Here is a 16,434-nt window from a genome sequence, read left to right on the forward strand (position 1 = left end):
TTCCTTTGAGGTTCCTTGGGTGCCAGTGGACAGGAGTGAGACTGAATGCAGGGGATCTGGGCTCCTCAGAGGAGCTCTACTTTCTCCTCCTAAGAAAGGGCTTGGATGTCCTTAGGTGGTTTTTTTTTTTTTTTTTTTTGGCTGTGTTATGTGGCATGTAGGATCTTAGTTCCCTGCCTAGGAATTGAACCTGGGCCTGGCCAGTGAGAGCAAATCCTAACCATTGGACTGCCAAAGAATTCTGGGCTTGTCTGTCTTGAAGCCAGAACAAAACCTGTAGGGCAGATGATGTCCAAGACACCTTCCTGATCTGAAACCCTTTTGCTGTATTGACCACACTCTTCCGAGGTGGTGCTGTGTGAACAGAGCATTGTGTAGTACTAAGAAGACTTAGGGCAGATACAGACTCCTCTCACTATGCTGTGCTGGGTCTTGGGCATTGATTTCATAACTTACCAGGCCAGAGAATAGTGTTTTGGGCCCCAGCAACTTGGTTATGGCCAAGGGAGCTGACATGCTCATATTTGGGCTGGACACATCCTTCTCAGAGATGCTTCCTTGTCACCCAGCAGCATAAGCTGCCTTGCAGTCGCCACAGGGCCAGTGCCTGCCCCTTGCCTGCCCCCTAGGTTTCTCTTGTGGGTCTCCTATAGCTGGCAAGCAATGTTATGAATTTTATTAACATATTCAGGATGTTTGACCCCTGACTGTGGTCACTGTTCAAAGGAAGTGTTTTTCAAGTAACAGAAAACAAAGCTTGTTTGGGAGTTCTTGAACTTCCACAGTTTTTTTTTTTAAAAATGGAAGAGATAAGAGAAGCTCTCCCCTTTCTTTGGTGTCTGGACATTTATTGAGTGTTTAGAGTTAGGTTGCTCATTCTCATACTTGGAAACACTAGTGAAGCCGCACAAGTATATGGACCTCTCTCCTTAGGAGAGAGGTTATAAACAAGTGAAGAATTAATGCTAGTGAAAGATTTGTGTGTCAGAGCCGGGCATCAGAGAGGAAGACAGTCTGAGATGAAGCGTAATTAATTGCTTAGTGAAAAGAACAAGTATTTCACACTATAGAAACAAAGGCAGGGGAGGCAGATAGCACATTCGATCATGCAGGGTTTTATGAAGACAATGGTATTTGAGCAATGAGTGATAAAGTGGGTAAGTGAGGAGGATGTTCCAGGCAGGGAGAAGAGAGGAACCAAACAGACAGACAGAAAGCTAGAGAAATTTCATTTTAATAGGCATGCAGAGTTCCTATCAGGAAGAGTGGAAGTAAGGCCAAGGAGGCAGGATGAGGTACCTTTCTGGGGGTTGTCTTACAGATTGAGTGTTGTTAGACCTGGCAATGCATAGAAGGGGCAGAAACTGGGTCCCAAGTTTGTGATAAATGGAGAGTGAATGAAAGCCACAAATTTCTAGATAAATATCTCACCTACAGGGTCACCAGAGGTCAGGGATCTATGGTCTGCTCGTCCTGCTGTGAGCTGCCTGGGGGGTTCTTAGGGGTTGAGTGGATTGCTGCTCTGGTCCTAACAGCCTTGCTGTAAGGGAGCGGCCATATGTGCTCCCTTTGGCAGTGATCTATCTTCTTTAACAGGTACTTTCTGCTGTGTGTAAATTATTTCTTCTATGGCGAAACAGTGACGGATTATTTCTTCACTCTGGTCCAGAGAGAGGAGCCTCTGCGGATTCTCAGTAAATACCACCGATTCATTTCCTTTACTCTCTATCTAACAGGTATGTGTTAAGCGGCTTGCCAGTTGTAGCGTATGTCTTGTTTTTGCATATCTGCTGAGTTGGAGTTGGGGCATTTCCTGGTTCATGTAAAGTTTTGATGACTCAACTTTGACCACACAGGGAAGCAGAACTAAAGATTCTGCCTTACATGAGCTGTAGTAGCTCTTTACTAAGAGAAATGAGGCTGAGGGGCTTGTGTGGTTGTGGGGGCTGTGGTTTGTGCCACCTGTCTGTGTGTTTCAGCCTCTGTTGAAGGACCCCATAGCATTGTTGTGTCCTGACTCTGTTATTGGCAGAGATTCTGCAGTGTGACAGAACAAAATCATCCAGAAACTTGTATTTAAAAAAGGACTTTTCATTGACATATACACACTATTGTATATAAAATAGATAACTAATAAGAACTTACTGTATAGCACAGGGAACTCTGTAATGACCTATATGGGAAAAGGATCTAAAAGGTGGACATATGTATATATATAACTGATTCACTTTGCCGGACACCTGCAACTAACACAATGTTGTAAATCAACTATATTCCAATAAAAATTAATTTTAGAAAAGGGACACTATAGTGCATTAGAAATCTTATTGATTTGGGTTTTAAAAGACCTGTGACTTCAGAAGAGCCAGGAGCTTACTCCTTGAGCCCTCCTGTAACCTAGAGTTAAAATGGCAGAGTTACTATGAGGATTTGATAAGCTATATTGAAATTTGACAAACAGTATACTGCTCCATCAATCTAAACTCAGTTGAGACTATACATGAGTTCAGATAATGCTAATGTTCCTCATGGTTACCCTGAAAACCAGTTTGAGGCATATGGGAAATTTGTTCTGACTCTGACCTAAATTTCAATCTGAACTATTTTTTCATCAACTTGATAGTGATACTTGGCTCTCTGAATGACACCTGGCTACTGAATATGAAGTCTACTGCTGAGAGGTCTGATGTGTTGAGGATAGTCAGAAAGCATGCCTCAGAGCCTGGAAGCAGCCCCACAAAGAGAGGCCAGAGGTCTAGAACAGTGATAGGCTCTCTTCTGGGCAGGGCTACTTTTGAGGGACCCAGCACACTTGTGGGTAAAATCCATTTTCTTCCTAGAGGTTTTAGTCATGTGGGTCAGTAGGAGAGAGATGCAAGGATGACCTTGGCCTTATACCATGTGGATCCCCATTCGCCCAGACCTATTCTTTAGGATAGAGATTGGTTTCTTAAGGTCCAGATAATAATATTACAGGTTTTGGGGGCTGTGGAGTCTCTACTGCAGCTGCTTAGTTCTACTATTGTAGCACAAAAAGAAACCCTGGATAACATGTAAACCAATAGTTATGGCTGTGTTCTCATAAAAGTTTGTTTATAAAAACAGGCAGCTAACCTCGATGATGAGTTGCTATGCTACTAACTGAGCTACCAGCTAGGGCAGTGTTGCCCTGCTTCGGTGCCAGGGGGTTTAACAAAATACTGGCAGCCGGCCTGACCATTATCAGCCCCTGCTCTAGAATCAAAACATTTCTATCTGGTGAACAGTATCCTAAGTTGAGTGTAATCTGTAAAATTTTAAAATACTGTCTTCCTTTGATTGTCTTGAAGTAGTCATTTTTCCCTTCTGACTGCCCATCTGAATAACTGATTTTATTCCCTTGGGCAGTGGATTTGTGTCCTGGTTAGCTGTTGCCAGGAAATTAGCAAAGGACCATATGACACAGCTAAAGGAAATGACTAGGACAAAGATAAATGCAGAATGTGATTCATTTTGCCCTTTCTCTTCCTTCCTTCTCAAACTAGGATTCTGCATGTTTGTGCTGAGTCTGGTCAAGAAGCATTATCGATTGCAGTTCTACATGGTAAGGGTAGTGTCAAAATGGGTCAGTGTCAAAACTCTTGATATAAGTGAAATTCTGTGGAAACTCCACAGGCCTCTCATCCTTTCTGTGATAACTCAGAACTTTGGAATGTAGTCTCTTCTTGTGCATCTGAAACCTGGAGGGTGAAAGAGGCATCCTCTGTGAAGTTTGGTGGCTTCTTATCCACCTAGACCTAATCACTGTTATATACCCTAAGCAGTCTCTCCCATCTGGATCTGAGTATGGCCTCTAGGTAAGGCTCTAGGTAAAGCTTTAGACATTGACCATAGATATCCTACCTGCTATATTGCTCCCTCAACTTAAAAACACCCCCTCTCTGAGTGTCCTAATCTCTCAGTAAATACTTACTAAGAAAACAAGAGGTACCCAGGCTTTTGGAGCATAAAAGGACTAACTGGTGGGCCACATGCACCCTCCTTTTGTTGGGAACTGTAGCTGGGAAACATAGTTCTTCTCAAGGCCTGTTCTGTAGCTTTTCATTTCCAATAAGACAGATACAGAAGCAGATATCTTTCCTACCAGTTTCTCAACAATTTTCTGTTTGGTATTAGCTATTATTTGAAGTTCCTTTCAAGGTACACTGACAGGTAAAGTTTATCCTTTATCTTCTTTTGCAGTTTGGCTGGACCCATGTAACATTACTGATTGTTGTAACACAGTCACATCTTGTTATCCACAACCTATTTGAAGGAATGATCTGGTGAGTGATGTTAGTGAGGGGCATTTTTCCTATTATTTTGTGGGTGTTCTTCTGTATAGGAGGACTGAGAAACCCCAATTGCTAAGTTGGCAGTTCTCAACTGAGCATATCAGCAGCCCCTGCAGGCCTAGTTACAACACAGATTGCTGGGCCCTACTTATGATTTTCTGCCTCAGTAGCCATGGGGTGAAGCCTGAGAACTCCATTTCTAGTACATTCCCAGGTGATGCTGATGCAGCTGGTCAGGACCTACACTTTGAGAACCACTGTTCTAAACCAACAGGTATAGGGATATTTAAAGAGTCCAGGACAGTGCAACTGTACGGCAACAAATATGAAAATCTAGAAGAAAAAAATCATTTCCTGGCAAGAGGACACCGAGTAAAAGTCACAAAGAAGAAAACTTGAACAGATCAATAATTATAAAAGAGCTTTGAAAATTCCATAAGAATCCACACCTGGAAAAAGTGACCAGTGATAGCAGCTGAGTATTTATTTATTTACTTAATGACTGCACACAGGCTTTCTCTAGTTTTGGCGAGTCTTATCTAATCCTTAGTATTAAAGCTGATAAAAACACAGGGAGAAATAAGAATGATAAACTGTTTTTTTTTTTTTCATGATTATAGCTATACCATTCTAAATAAACTATAGCAAATAGAATCTGGCAATGTGTCAAAAGAATAATATACTTAATAGATTTTATTCTGCAAATGCGATGATTTCAGCAAGAAATCTATCACCATTGATAGAAATCCATAGGTTGACTGAAGAAACTATGCTTTTAGTGAAAATGTGAAGACATATCCTAGTGTGTAGAGCCTCTTGATGAGGGTAAAAGAGGACGGTGAAAAAGCTGGCTTAAAATTCAGTATTCAAAAAACTAAGATCATGGTATCCAGTCTCATCACTTCATGGCAAATAGATGGAGAAAAAAATGGAAACAATGACAGACTTTATTTTTGGGGGTCCAAAATCACTGTAGACTGTGACTGCAGCCATGAAATTAAAAGACACTTGTTTCTTGGAAGAAAAGCTATGACAAACCTAGACGGCATATTAAAAAGCAGAGATATCACTTTGCCAACAAAGGTCTGTCTAGTCAAAGCTATAGTTTTTCCAGTAGTCATGTATGGATGTGAGAGTTGGACCACATTCAGTAACTTTTGAACTGTAGTTCTAGAGAAGACTCTTGAGAGTCCCTTGGACAGCAAGGAGATCAAACCAGATTTCTTAAAGGAAATTAACTCTGAGTATTCATTGGAAGGATGATGCTGAAGCTGAAGCTTGATGCTGAAGCCACTTGATGCAAAGAGCCAACTCATTAGAAAAGACCCTGATGCTGGGATAGATTGAGGACAGGAGGAGAAGGGGGTGACAGAAAATGAAATGGTTGGATGGCATCACCGACTCAATGGACATGAGTTTGAGCAAACTCCAGGAGATAGTGAAGGACAGGGAAGCTTAGCATGTTGCAGTCGCAAAGAGTTGGTCATGACTTAGCCACTGAACAACAGCAACAGAGATACTAAAGTACTGTGGTTAAGATTCCAGACCATGCCTTTGTTTCCCGTTCTCAGAATGAAGATGCAGTAATACCTACTGCCTGAGGAATAAATTAGTAAAAATATATAAAGAGCTTAGAACGTGTAAAGACTAGCTCATCTAAATGTTAGTATTGAGTTTTAAGCTGGTTTTTTCACTCTCCTCCTTTACCCTCATCAAGAGGTTCTTTAGAGCCTTAGGGCATTATCGTGCTTAAAACAATGATAATGGCATACTGTGAGGGCATTATTACGTTTTAAACAATGGGAAGGCATACTCTTCCTCTCTTTCAGAGTGCTGTTAAGTAATTCCAAAGAGAGGCTCATGCTAAGTTCTCATCTTTAGGGCTAGACATACCACTTTGTTCTAGAATGAATCATATTAAAATCTCTAATTATTGGTTTTTAGATGGAACCTTCAAGACTTGATTACAGTTGTAGAGCAGAGAATATGTGCTGGAAGCCTCAACAAAGTAAATAATATGGGTGGTTGGGTGGATATAGGTGCTTTAAATCTCTCCCTTAACAAACAGTGAGTCAGAAAAATAAAGCCTGTAGTTGAGGGGCTGCTGCTAAGTCACTTCAGTTGTGTCCAACTCTGTGCGACCCCATAGATGGCAGCCCACCAGGCTCCCCTGTCCCTGGGATTCTCCAGGCAAGAACACTGGAGTGGGTTGCCATTTCCTTCTCCAATGCGTGAAAGTGAAGTCGCTCAGTCATGTCCGACCCTCAGTGACCCAATGGACTGCAGCCTTCCAGGCTCCTCCGTCCATGGGATTTTCCAGGCAAGAGTACTGGAGTGGGGTGCCATTGCCTTCTCCGAGATGAGGGGCTAGGATTTATGTATATTATGTTCAACTATAGAGGAAATTAAAAAATTTTTTTAAAGTGACTGTCAGAGAATAGAGAGTGAGAAGAGAGAGACGGTACAAGTGTGGAAACTGTCCCCCCCTTTTTTTGTGGTAGGGATGATCAGACCGCTAGCAGAAGGAGGCAGAGGATAAATCTGGCTAAATCTTGGTCTTGCTGTCTGTGTAGTCCTGGGGGAAAGTTTGGCTTATTAGAGCTAGTAATAAACAGTAAAAAAAAAAAAAAAAAAAAGAAAAGTCAATTATGAAATAGATAATAAATGTAACAGAATAATGGAAGTAACTACTAGAAGAAGAGGAGTCAGAAATGATTAAAAGTAGTTATTTTGGAGAATGGAGATAGGAATAGGAGAAAGAAGGACAACTTTTAATTTTTTCTTTTCTGTATACTTAATTTTATATTACTTTGTAATGAAAAAAGAACATGACATTTTATATAGATACTTGGTGGCGTTTTTGGTTTTTTTTTCTTTTAAACTTATTCCTTAATGGGTAATAAGTACTATGTGGTTATTTTGGTACTGAAATTTACGAGTAGCATTGTTTTGTGGACTTTGGAGGTATCGTCTTGGTAGAGTTGATTCTTACTTTGGTTTAATTTCCCAGGTTCATTGTCCCCATTTCTTGTGTGATCTGTAATGACATCATGGCCTATATGTTTGGCTTCTTCTTTGGTCGGACCCCACTCATCAAGGTAAACGGATCACCCTAACGTGGACCATTACCGTGAGGTGAGGGTAGTGCTTTCAAGTAGATCAGCTTGGGAGACAGAAGAGATCTGCATGGCGTGTACATCTTCATGTCATCCTGGAGAAAGGCTAGTAATAAATTAGATTCAAGAGAAAAGCCAAAGGAAGACTTAACAATTACTTTTGTGGAAAAAAATAAAGAGCTGATAGAGAAAATATTTTAGACTGTGTAGGTACACTTTTGGGGCTTTGATCTGAATTAGAATGTTGTCATTTAATTATTTTACTGTTTCATAATTAAATTATTTGACCAACTGAAACAGAAAGGACACTGAGGGCTCTCAGGCTATACAAGGAAACCAAGTATGGGGTATTTTAGAAAGTGAAGTGGTTAATTGAATGAGGTTTTTTAATAGTAGAAAGACTTTAAACAGTCATTGTTCCCAAAGCCAGGGTTATCGAAATGCATTTTGTTAAGAACTTGCTCTCTGTCCACAGCTGTCCCCGAAGAAGACCTGGGAAGGCTTCATTGGGGGCTTCTTTGCTACTGTGGTCTTTGGCCTTCTGGTAGGTAGTGGCTCCCAGCTGGGTGAGGGTTGGGTAGAGGCCTCCCGCCCACCTTCAGAGCCCATCTCCCAAGGCCAAGGACTCTGTCCTGCTGAATGGCAGCCTTGCCCTGTAGCAGGGCGTGAACATGGCAGGGCAGCAGCATCTGCCCTTTGTCTGCCAGGCTTCAGGCAGCGTCTTGGCAGTAGAGGAGCGGAGACCATGCACAGCTTGTACTCCTCTCACGCTGGCGAGGCCTGGTGACACTCAGGAGATGGTGTTCACAGTCAGGCTTTTGTCACTTTCCCTGAGAGTAAGAGGTGAGGTGGGACATGCCATTCTAACCCAGATTTTCTCCAGCGTGTGCCTTGCCTGGAGGGGAGTGACTTACCACCCCTTTCTAGAGCACCGTTCCCTGCTTCTGACCTTCAAGTCAATCTCTCCCCTTTTCAGAGTTGTCTAGCTGTCCTTCAGGACTCATGCGCCTATTTAGTGGTCGTCTACTTCTTTCCTCCTGGTTGTCGCCCTCTCACTATACTGTTCCCCTTACCACTTGTCATTTCGAATTAAGAGATCCTGAGAAAAATGAACCATAGGTTCTTCAAATAGGACAAAACTTCTTATAGTTCTTGCCCAGATTCCTTTAGGTCTTTCCTGGATTTATTCAGGACCTGGTTGTTTGAGCAAGTACATGTGAGGCCTCAGTAGGCTGTAAGTCTCTTTTTCATTTTTTTCCAGAATTCAGGTAAAATAACACCAGTGGTGAAACATGAACCTCTGATTTAGTGCATAGCTTGCAACTAGGGTGCTAGGTACTGTGAGGAGCATGGCCTAACCAGGTGGCTGCTGCCCAGGCAAGATGGCTGGAACTTGTCTCCTTTCTCTGTCTGTTCTCATCCTCAGCTGTCCTATGTGATGTCTGGGTACAGATGTTTTGTCTGCCCTGTGGAGTACAACAATGATACCAACAGCTTCACTGTGGACTGTGAGCCCTCGGGCCTGTTTCGGCTGCAGGAGTACAACATTCCTGGGGTGATCCAATCGATCATTGGCTGGGTATGTGCCACTCACATGGGATGAATGACCCTTGGCTGGTTAGTGACTACAAAGAGAGAGGCCCCCTCTCCACCACTGCCTTCGCTCAAAAAACCTAGCTTCTTCCCTCCCCAAAGCTGTAAACCCCAGGATGGAAGAGAATTGCTTAAGTCAATTCAGGGAGAGGACAGGAAATGTTTCCTCCTACCTCAAACTATTAAGACCAGAGTTCTGAAAGTGTGCTTTTGGGTCCTGGGGCACCCTGAGATGCTTTGAGGGTATCTGTGAGATCACAGTTGTTTTCTTCATAACATAATGACATCATTTGCTTTTTCATTTTGTCATCATTTGCCATGGTGGTGCAAAAGCAGTGGTGGGTAAGCCTGCTGACACCTTAGCATGAGTGGAGGCAGTGGCACCAAACTGGACTGTCATCGGATTCATTGTGCCACACACTCACAAGACCTATCCAGCTTATCTTAACAGTGTCTTTGAAGAAATAGTAAAATTATTAATTTTATTAAATCTTGATCCTTGACTATACATCTCCTAATACTCTGGTGCCAAAATGGAAAGTATACGTAAAATGCTTCTGCTGACTGCTGCAGGACAGTGCTTACCTAAAGGGAGAGTTTGTGTGCCCCTGTTTGAATTCTGAGCTGTACTGGCGGCTTTTTTATGGGGACATAAATTTTAATTGAAAAGAAATGAGAAACTAGGTTTTCATATAGGTTTTTGGCAGGCATTTTTCTTAAAAAAGAAATGAAGTGAGATTTGTCACTTCCAGAAAACAACTGACAATAATTGTTACCAATGATAAAATTTGGTTTTCAAGTAAAAATTAGAATTTTGGGAAGTATATACCTGCCACGGAAGTTTGATAACTTCTTAAATACTTAAAGACTTTTCTGATGGGATCTGTGGTGATTTTAACATATGACATTTTGACATTGTATGGCAAAATGTGTTTACATGTGGCAGATTTATGTAACTCATTAAACCAGTATTTTTGAAATGGCCAGTGCATGGTGTTACAGTCATACATGGATAAAATGATCTATTCAAAGTGCAGTATAGACCAATGGATTTTAATGTGAGAGTACAAAAAAATTATTGATAGGATTTCAGATTCCACATTGCACCAACTTTTTAGAAACCTATCACTTGTCAAGTTTTGGTGTAGTATCAGAAAAGAATCCCTGTAATTATCTGAAAAGACGGTGCTAAAATAATCTTCTTTTTTCAATGATGTATCCTTGTAGGACTGGATTTTCTTCATATACTTCAAACAAAACATATTGCTGTAGACTGAACGCATAATATGTTAATGTCCTCTGTAAAGCAGTGTATTAGAGATTTAGCAGAAACAGAACTCCTAAACCAGTCTTTTTTCTAATTTTGGGGGGAGATATAGTTTCATAAAGATGTGATTTTTTTGTCTTTTTTTTTTTTCATGGTAACAAGTAATAAGCCTGGGCTTGCAGGCATCTGAACTGATTTCATTTGTTCTTTTTAGAAAACAGTGCGGATGTACCCCTTCCAGATTCACAGCATTGCCCTCTCTACTTTTGCCTCGCTCATCGGCCCCTTTGGAGGGTTCTTCGCTAGTGGATTCAAACGAGCCTTTAAGATCAAAGTAGGAAAACCCTTTTTGTTCCTCTCATTGTCTCCCAGCCAGGCCCCTTTTCACCGTCTCTGCCTTCCTCCTCCTGTCTCACCTCATCAACTACCACCCCCTTCAGAATACCAGACTGTGAACCCTGACTGTTAATACGTACTCTTCACCCATGCATGGAATTTAAGTAGGATAAAGGAAGATACCTTGTTTCTAAGAAAATTCTGTGGTTGGATTTCAGTTTTATGATAATTTTTTATGTTAATCTTTCTTCGAAAGAGATGTTTTATAATTTAATAAGATTGTATACTATAGCTTCAGCACCTGAATCAATACTTTTCACTTTCTGTTGCCCTCAGCTATAGAGTACAGTAGATGGACACTGAGGTGTGACCATAGACAAGGTTTTGACTTGGATGAAGCCAGGCTCACCAATCCTTTCCTTCCTCTAACAGGACTTCGCCAATACCATTCCTGGCCATGGAGGCATCATGGATCGCTTTGACTGCCAGTATCTGATGGCCACCTTTGTCAATGTGTATATTGCTAGTTTTATCAGGTATAGTACCTTTCTGTCTGAACCAAGTTGGCGGATTTTAGAATTTCATCTACTTCTCAGTTTGAGTGAAAAAATCCCAAATATGAATGAAGTTTTCAGTTGCTATTAGTTATGGATTCTCTGAGGTCCCCTCCTACCCTCCATTAGTAGAGGATCCAGGAAGGGAACAGCCACTAAAATAATCAGGCCCTTGAAGTGCTTGGCTCCTGCTTTGCTCAGTGTTGTTTGTTCATCCTCTTGCAGGGGCCCAAACCCAAGTAAGCTGGTTCAGCAGTTCCTGACCTTGAGGCCAGATCAGCAACTCCATATCTTCAACACGCTCAAGTCTCACCTGACCGACAAGGGGATGCTGACAGCTGCCACAGAGGACAAGTAGGGGCCACCCAGGGCCAGGAGAGCCGAAACAGGGCTGAGTGAGGGGCAGGGCTCCCAGGCAAGCCTAGCTGGACAAAGACAAGCTTCAACTCACTTTTTTTTTTTTTTTAAACCAGTGTTTCTATTTGTGGATTGAAAAAAAAAATCTACAGTGTATACAGTCCATATGCTTATGATTTGGGTTGTGAGTAACCTATAGCTTTGAGTTGGAAAGAAGTCAATTTTTGTTTTTAAAACCAAAGCTTTTAACATCCTGGAAGACAGTGTTGCCCAGCTCTGGAGTACCTGCTTGGTGCTTCTAGCTCCTAAGCTGGAGCTTCCATTTCTGGGCCTGATCAGAGTGGACACTCATTCATCTGTGTTTGTCTAGTTTAGGCCCCCCACCACCGACTGTCTTTGTAGCTGACCCCCAGCAGGGAAGAGTTACACAGCTTAGATGTCTTTACTACTGGAGTGCTTTTCCTGGGCTTCTCAATAATCCCTGCCTTGGAGCTACAGGAGGGTTGCCTTCTGAGGGAAGAAGGATGAAGGCTTATTAATCAGATAAGCATTCTGTTCATGAAATCCTGTGGACTGTGAGCTTTGCTTTTTGATATGGATTCACCTCACTTCATCACAGACTGAAGAAGGTTTCAGTTTTAATTTTTTTCAAAAGGCATGAAAAATTATAATAGTCTGGAAAAAAGCCACACTGTTCTATTTCAAGTGTATGCTGTAGGATGCTGTAACTAGGTCTTTTCCCACAGGGTTTAGGCTCAAGTGGCTCCTATAGGGCAGTTGGCTAACTGGGTCTTTTCAGGGATGATGCTGTTCACATTTGTGCTATAGACTTGTTGCTGCTGAATCCTTTCTGGGGGCTTCCTCATTAGGCAGGGAGCAGAGGGCTTCTTGTTCACACACCCATGCCCTTGACCTGGCTGACCACCCATGTAGCTGCTGTGTTGTATATATTAATATATATATATATATATATTACTCTTAAGGCAAGTGTATATCTGTGTGTGTGCTTTAAAAATCACTTATTTCTTACAGTGATTTCAATTACCATGACTTCTTCACTGAAACCACAAAGTCATGCTTACAACTCTGCATAACCCAACCCAGAGGTTTGAAGCTTCTGAAGATTAAATGCGCACTTGTATAATGTGACCAGTTTAAATGTAGTTTGTATTTTACAGCGGGACCTTTTTCTTTTTAAATTGTGATTTATTTATTTTTTTCTTTTAATTAGAAGAGTGAGGTTGACTTTTGGAATATACATTCTTTGTCAGGATAATAAGCAAGGGGGTAAAGGGGAGAGAGATTGGTGCCCAAATGTGTTTCATTATTCTGTGCCATGGTGGTTCTCATTGCCAAATGGGGGTGTAACAGCTTGTTTCAGCACCTTGGGCTGGTGCTGCTTTTCTTTCTTTGTGTTTATCTCAACCTTACTGTATCTGTGGACGCTCGCAGCCAGCCCAGATCACTGAGGTGTCCAGCACAGGCCAGACCCCTCTTGATGTCTGTGTTCACAGTCACTGTGTGACCTTCTACGTGCAGCAGCTTCTTTCTTCTGAACTTTTATTTCTGTTTCAGTAAATGGCTTTTCTAAGTCTAAGGCCCCCTTAAAAACAGAATGTGTGTTCAGTGCTGGCCATGTGGCACTGGGCAGGACACATCACTGTGGGTTCTCATTTTCTGAGCTGTCTTCTAGTTCCCATATTCTATGATTCTGGCTGAGCAAGTATACGTACTTGCAGAGGCTGCTTGCAGGTGTTGAGTCATGTCCTGGGCACGCAAAAATTAAGTGCTTACAGGCCTTTTCTAAATACTTTTCCTTAAAATGCTTGTCCTCAGCAATAAATCTTAGAGTGGAGCAATGAATCTAGTTTTCTGAATGAAGAATGAACTTGGTTCCCCAAACCAAAGATAGAATGGCGCTTCATTTGTCTCATGGTGTCCCACTGTGGGCAGATAGGTGGGTCCTTGGGGACAGGAAATCTCAGCTGGGACCTGGCAGCAGAGAGCCACCTTTGGGATCAGGGAGCCTGGCACATACCTGTGGACGTGGCTGCTGATGAGGGTTCCAGGAAATGGCAGCTGGAAACTCAACAGAGCTGCCATCCAGAGAGCCTGAGGGTCAGCTAGGGTTTTGTTTCCTTCTGGTTTCCCACATGCTTTCTGATGAAATAGGGGAATTTCGTAGGAAGTAGCCAGGAGAGAGACACCACCTTGTGTCTATATAGCACACTGATTTTCTTTCTCCCGTTTATTGAAAATCTTTCACTGAACAGACAAGCTTCCAGAGACTGTTGTAACACACAGCTGTGCACATCTTAATGAGTGGCATAACTTGCTCTAGATCCGTTTTTGTGTGTGTGTGAGAAATAAAATGTGACAAATTGTATGCCCTCTCTTGTCATGAATTCAGTTTCTTCCCTGTATGGTTTTATGTTTCCCACTTGATTTTGTGCAGCCCTTATTTAGAGATTTTTGTTTTGTTTTCCAATTTGAATTCAGTGCATTCTCACAATAGCTTTCTGTGTTATCTAAGGTGAAAGGCATGAGACCTTTGCCAATGAGGAAGCTGAAGGCTTGGGGGGAACTTGAAATCAGTAGGTTTGAAATCTAATGTCTTTTTCAGAAGGGGCAAAATGTAATTTTTAACCTTACACAGGTAGACGTTGAAACAATTTATGGTATTTTATTTTTCCCCCACTGGGCTTTTTATCCTGTAACTTATATTGTATCAGGAGATTCTAAAAATACACTTGAATAGAGACTAAACAGACCCTTTGATTTGAGTGAACTAGTTGCTGAGTTAGCTGGAGACCGATTCGAACAGATCCCTAAGTTCAGATCGTCAGACTGTCAGAGAGACCCTACCAGGCTCAGGAGCATCCCTGACATTGCCTGGGGTCAGGGCTGTGTGACTGTCTCAGGGCAAAGAACGCTATTGTTAGAAAACTGGAAAGCAGTGGCCTTGCTCCCTAAGAAGCCTGCCCAAGGTTGGTTTCCAAGGAAGTCGATTAGCATCATTCTAATAGATGTGGCACAGCTGAAACTTCTTCTTGGGTCACTGATGCCCTAGGCACCATTGCCTTTTGTTTTGGGAGTTACTCAAGTTGTGCCCACCTTTCTTGTGCATTGTGATTGTGTGCTGAGGAAAGGGGGGAGTGTGGAGGGGATAGTTTCCTTTAGGCCCAGGGTTCCTATTCTTCCACAGTCAAGGTGGGAAGAAGAGGCTACGAGGAGGATGTCTAGGTGACTTGTACACACATCACAAGACAACAAACCATGGGCCAACCTACTCTGCTTCTCTGCAGCGGGGCCTCTGAAAGAGTGTCTGGAAAAAGCCATCAGCTCTGAAGAGAGTTTGACTCTTGGACACTATTCTGCCTTGTCAAAACAAACTTCCTTTTCCCTTGATCGCTCTCCATGCAGTTACCCAGCTTTTGCTTATTAAAGAGATTACCCACTCCCACCTCCTGACTTGTTTCCCCTTGTTGGATGGGGGCCTTGTGGCACAGCCTACACAGGGTGCTGAACTTGGACCAAGTGGGGATAATGAGCCTAATTTAAGGGCTCATTCAGGCCTACCTCCTCTTGGTCCTGGACCCTGCTTACCCACATTCCCTGCAGAAGATGGGCCCATTCTCAGCAAGGAGTGTAGTCCCAGCTGCTTTCTGCCTATTTCTATCTGAAGGTGGTTCCATCTTTCTGTTCCTCCCAGCACTGTCCCTTAACCATTTCAGGCTGACCAGCAGTGGCCTTACTCACCTGGCCGCTCAGCTGGGCTACAGGATGCTCTTCTTGCCTGTGACTGCCTCTGGGCAGAGTGAGGCTTTCATCTTGTCCACACATGTCAGCACATTTTCAAGGCAAAGAGATGTTAGCTGGGAGGGCGGCTTGGAAGGTCTACTTTGGTGCTGAAGTGTTGGTGTTTTAGGACATGTAGATAATTTATGAGAATAGAATGCCAGAATAGGTGAAGTCTAGAATTCCATGGCCAGTGGCTTTTACATCCATTGGCTCTTGAAAACCCTGCCTCTGCTTCCCCTCTTACCAAATGCCTATCTGTTGAAGCTCCTTTTTACTTGAGTCATTAAGTTACTGGCCGTGTGTTTATTAATAATTGCAGTAATAGTGCTTAAAAGTCCCAGGCACAGTGCTAACGATACATTCTCTTTTAATCCAGAAAACACCTTTAATCAGGTATTATCTCCATTTTATACAAGAGGAAAATGAGGCATCGTGACAGGCTAAGTGCAGTGGTTATGAAGATAGACTTTGGGCTCAAATAGCCCTGGGTTTGGGCAGGTTACTAGATACAGTTCCAACTCCCTTGGCTCTGATCATAGCACCTCCCTTTTGGGACTGTTGTGAGGATTTTGAGATAATGCATGTAAGAATTTAGCACAGTACCTGGCACATAGGTTTTATTGAATCCTGCTGGTAACTTTATTGAATCCTGTTGTGTAGCTCTGGAGACTGGTTCTCAGGCATTACACTACCCCTACCCTGTACATAGCCTGACTGTTCAAAGTCTAGACAGTGACCACATTCTCCTTCAGAGAGAAGCAGTCCAACCTTAGCACCTGCCTACAGCAGCTGAGTGCTTCCCACTTCATTTAGAAAGCCAGCCTGATGAAACGAGGATGTAGACATGTTCCTGAATTCTCCCTTCCTCGTAGGAATGGTTTGCCTGAGCTCTTGCTCACCTCCTGCTGCCCCTGGTCTGATTTCCATGGGGAAGGAGGCCCTTTCCTCTTGGCCAGTGGTGCCGCCCTCCCTGTGACTTGACTCAGTGTTCCCCTTGGCTCTGCACACAGCTCAGGAACCTGCAGCACTCCTCTGGGCAAGTGGACATGCTGGGGGCCAAGAGGAGTGGGAGAGAGACCTCTGTAGCAGATGACAGT

At 42.7% G+C, this 16,434-nt stretch overlaps 1 protein-coding gene across 1 annotated transcript in view; it reads left to right on the top strand.

Annotated features, from left to right (window-relative positions):
* Nucleotides 1–13,922, top strand: part of CDS2 (CDP-diacylglycerol synthase 2) — a 45,553-nt gene extending 31,631 nt beyond the window's left edge. The window contains exons 5-13 of the mRNA XM_018057365.1: nt 1,597–1,736; nt 3,525–3,583; nt 4,222–4,304; nt 7,324–7,411; nt 7,905–7,973; nt 8,856–9,008; nt 10,504–10,623; nt 11,058–11,161; nt 11,405–13,922. Of these exons, the coding sequence (XP_017912854.1) occupies nt 1,597–1,736; nt 3,525–3,583; nt 4,222–4,304; nt 7,324–7,411; nt 7,905–7,973; nt 8,856–9,008; nt 10,504–10,623; nt 11,058–11,161; nt 11,405–11,537 (949 nt within the window). The 3' untranslated portion in view covers nt 11,538–13,922. The remainder of the gene's footprint in view (nt 1–1,596; nt 1,737–3,524; nt 3,584–4,221; nt 4,305–7,323; nt 7,412–7,904; nt 7,974–8,855; nt 9,009–10,503; nt 10,624–11,057; nt 11,162–11,404) is intronic.

This window comes from Capra hircus, chromosome 13 (genome assembly GCF_001704415.2).
Source record: "Capra hircus breed San Clemente chromosome 13, ASM170441v1, whole genome shotgun sequence".
Lineage (NCBI taxonomy): Eukaryota > Metazoa > Chordata > Mammalia > Artiodactyla > Bovidae > Capra > Capra hircus.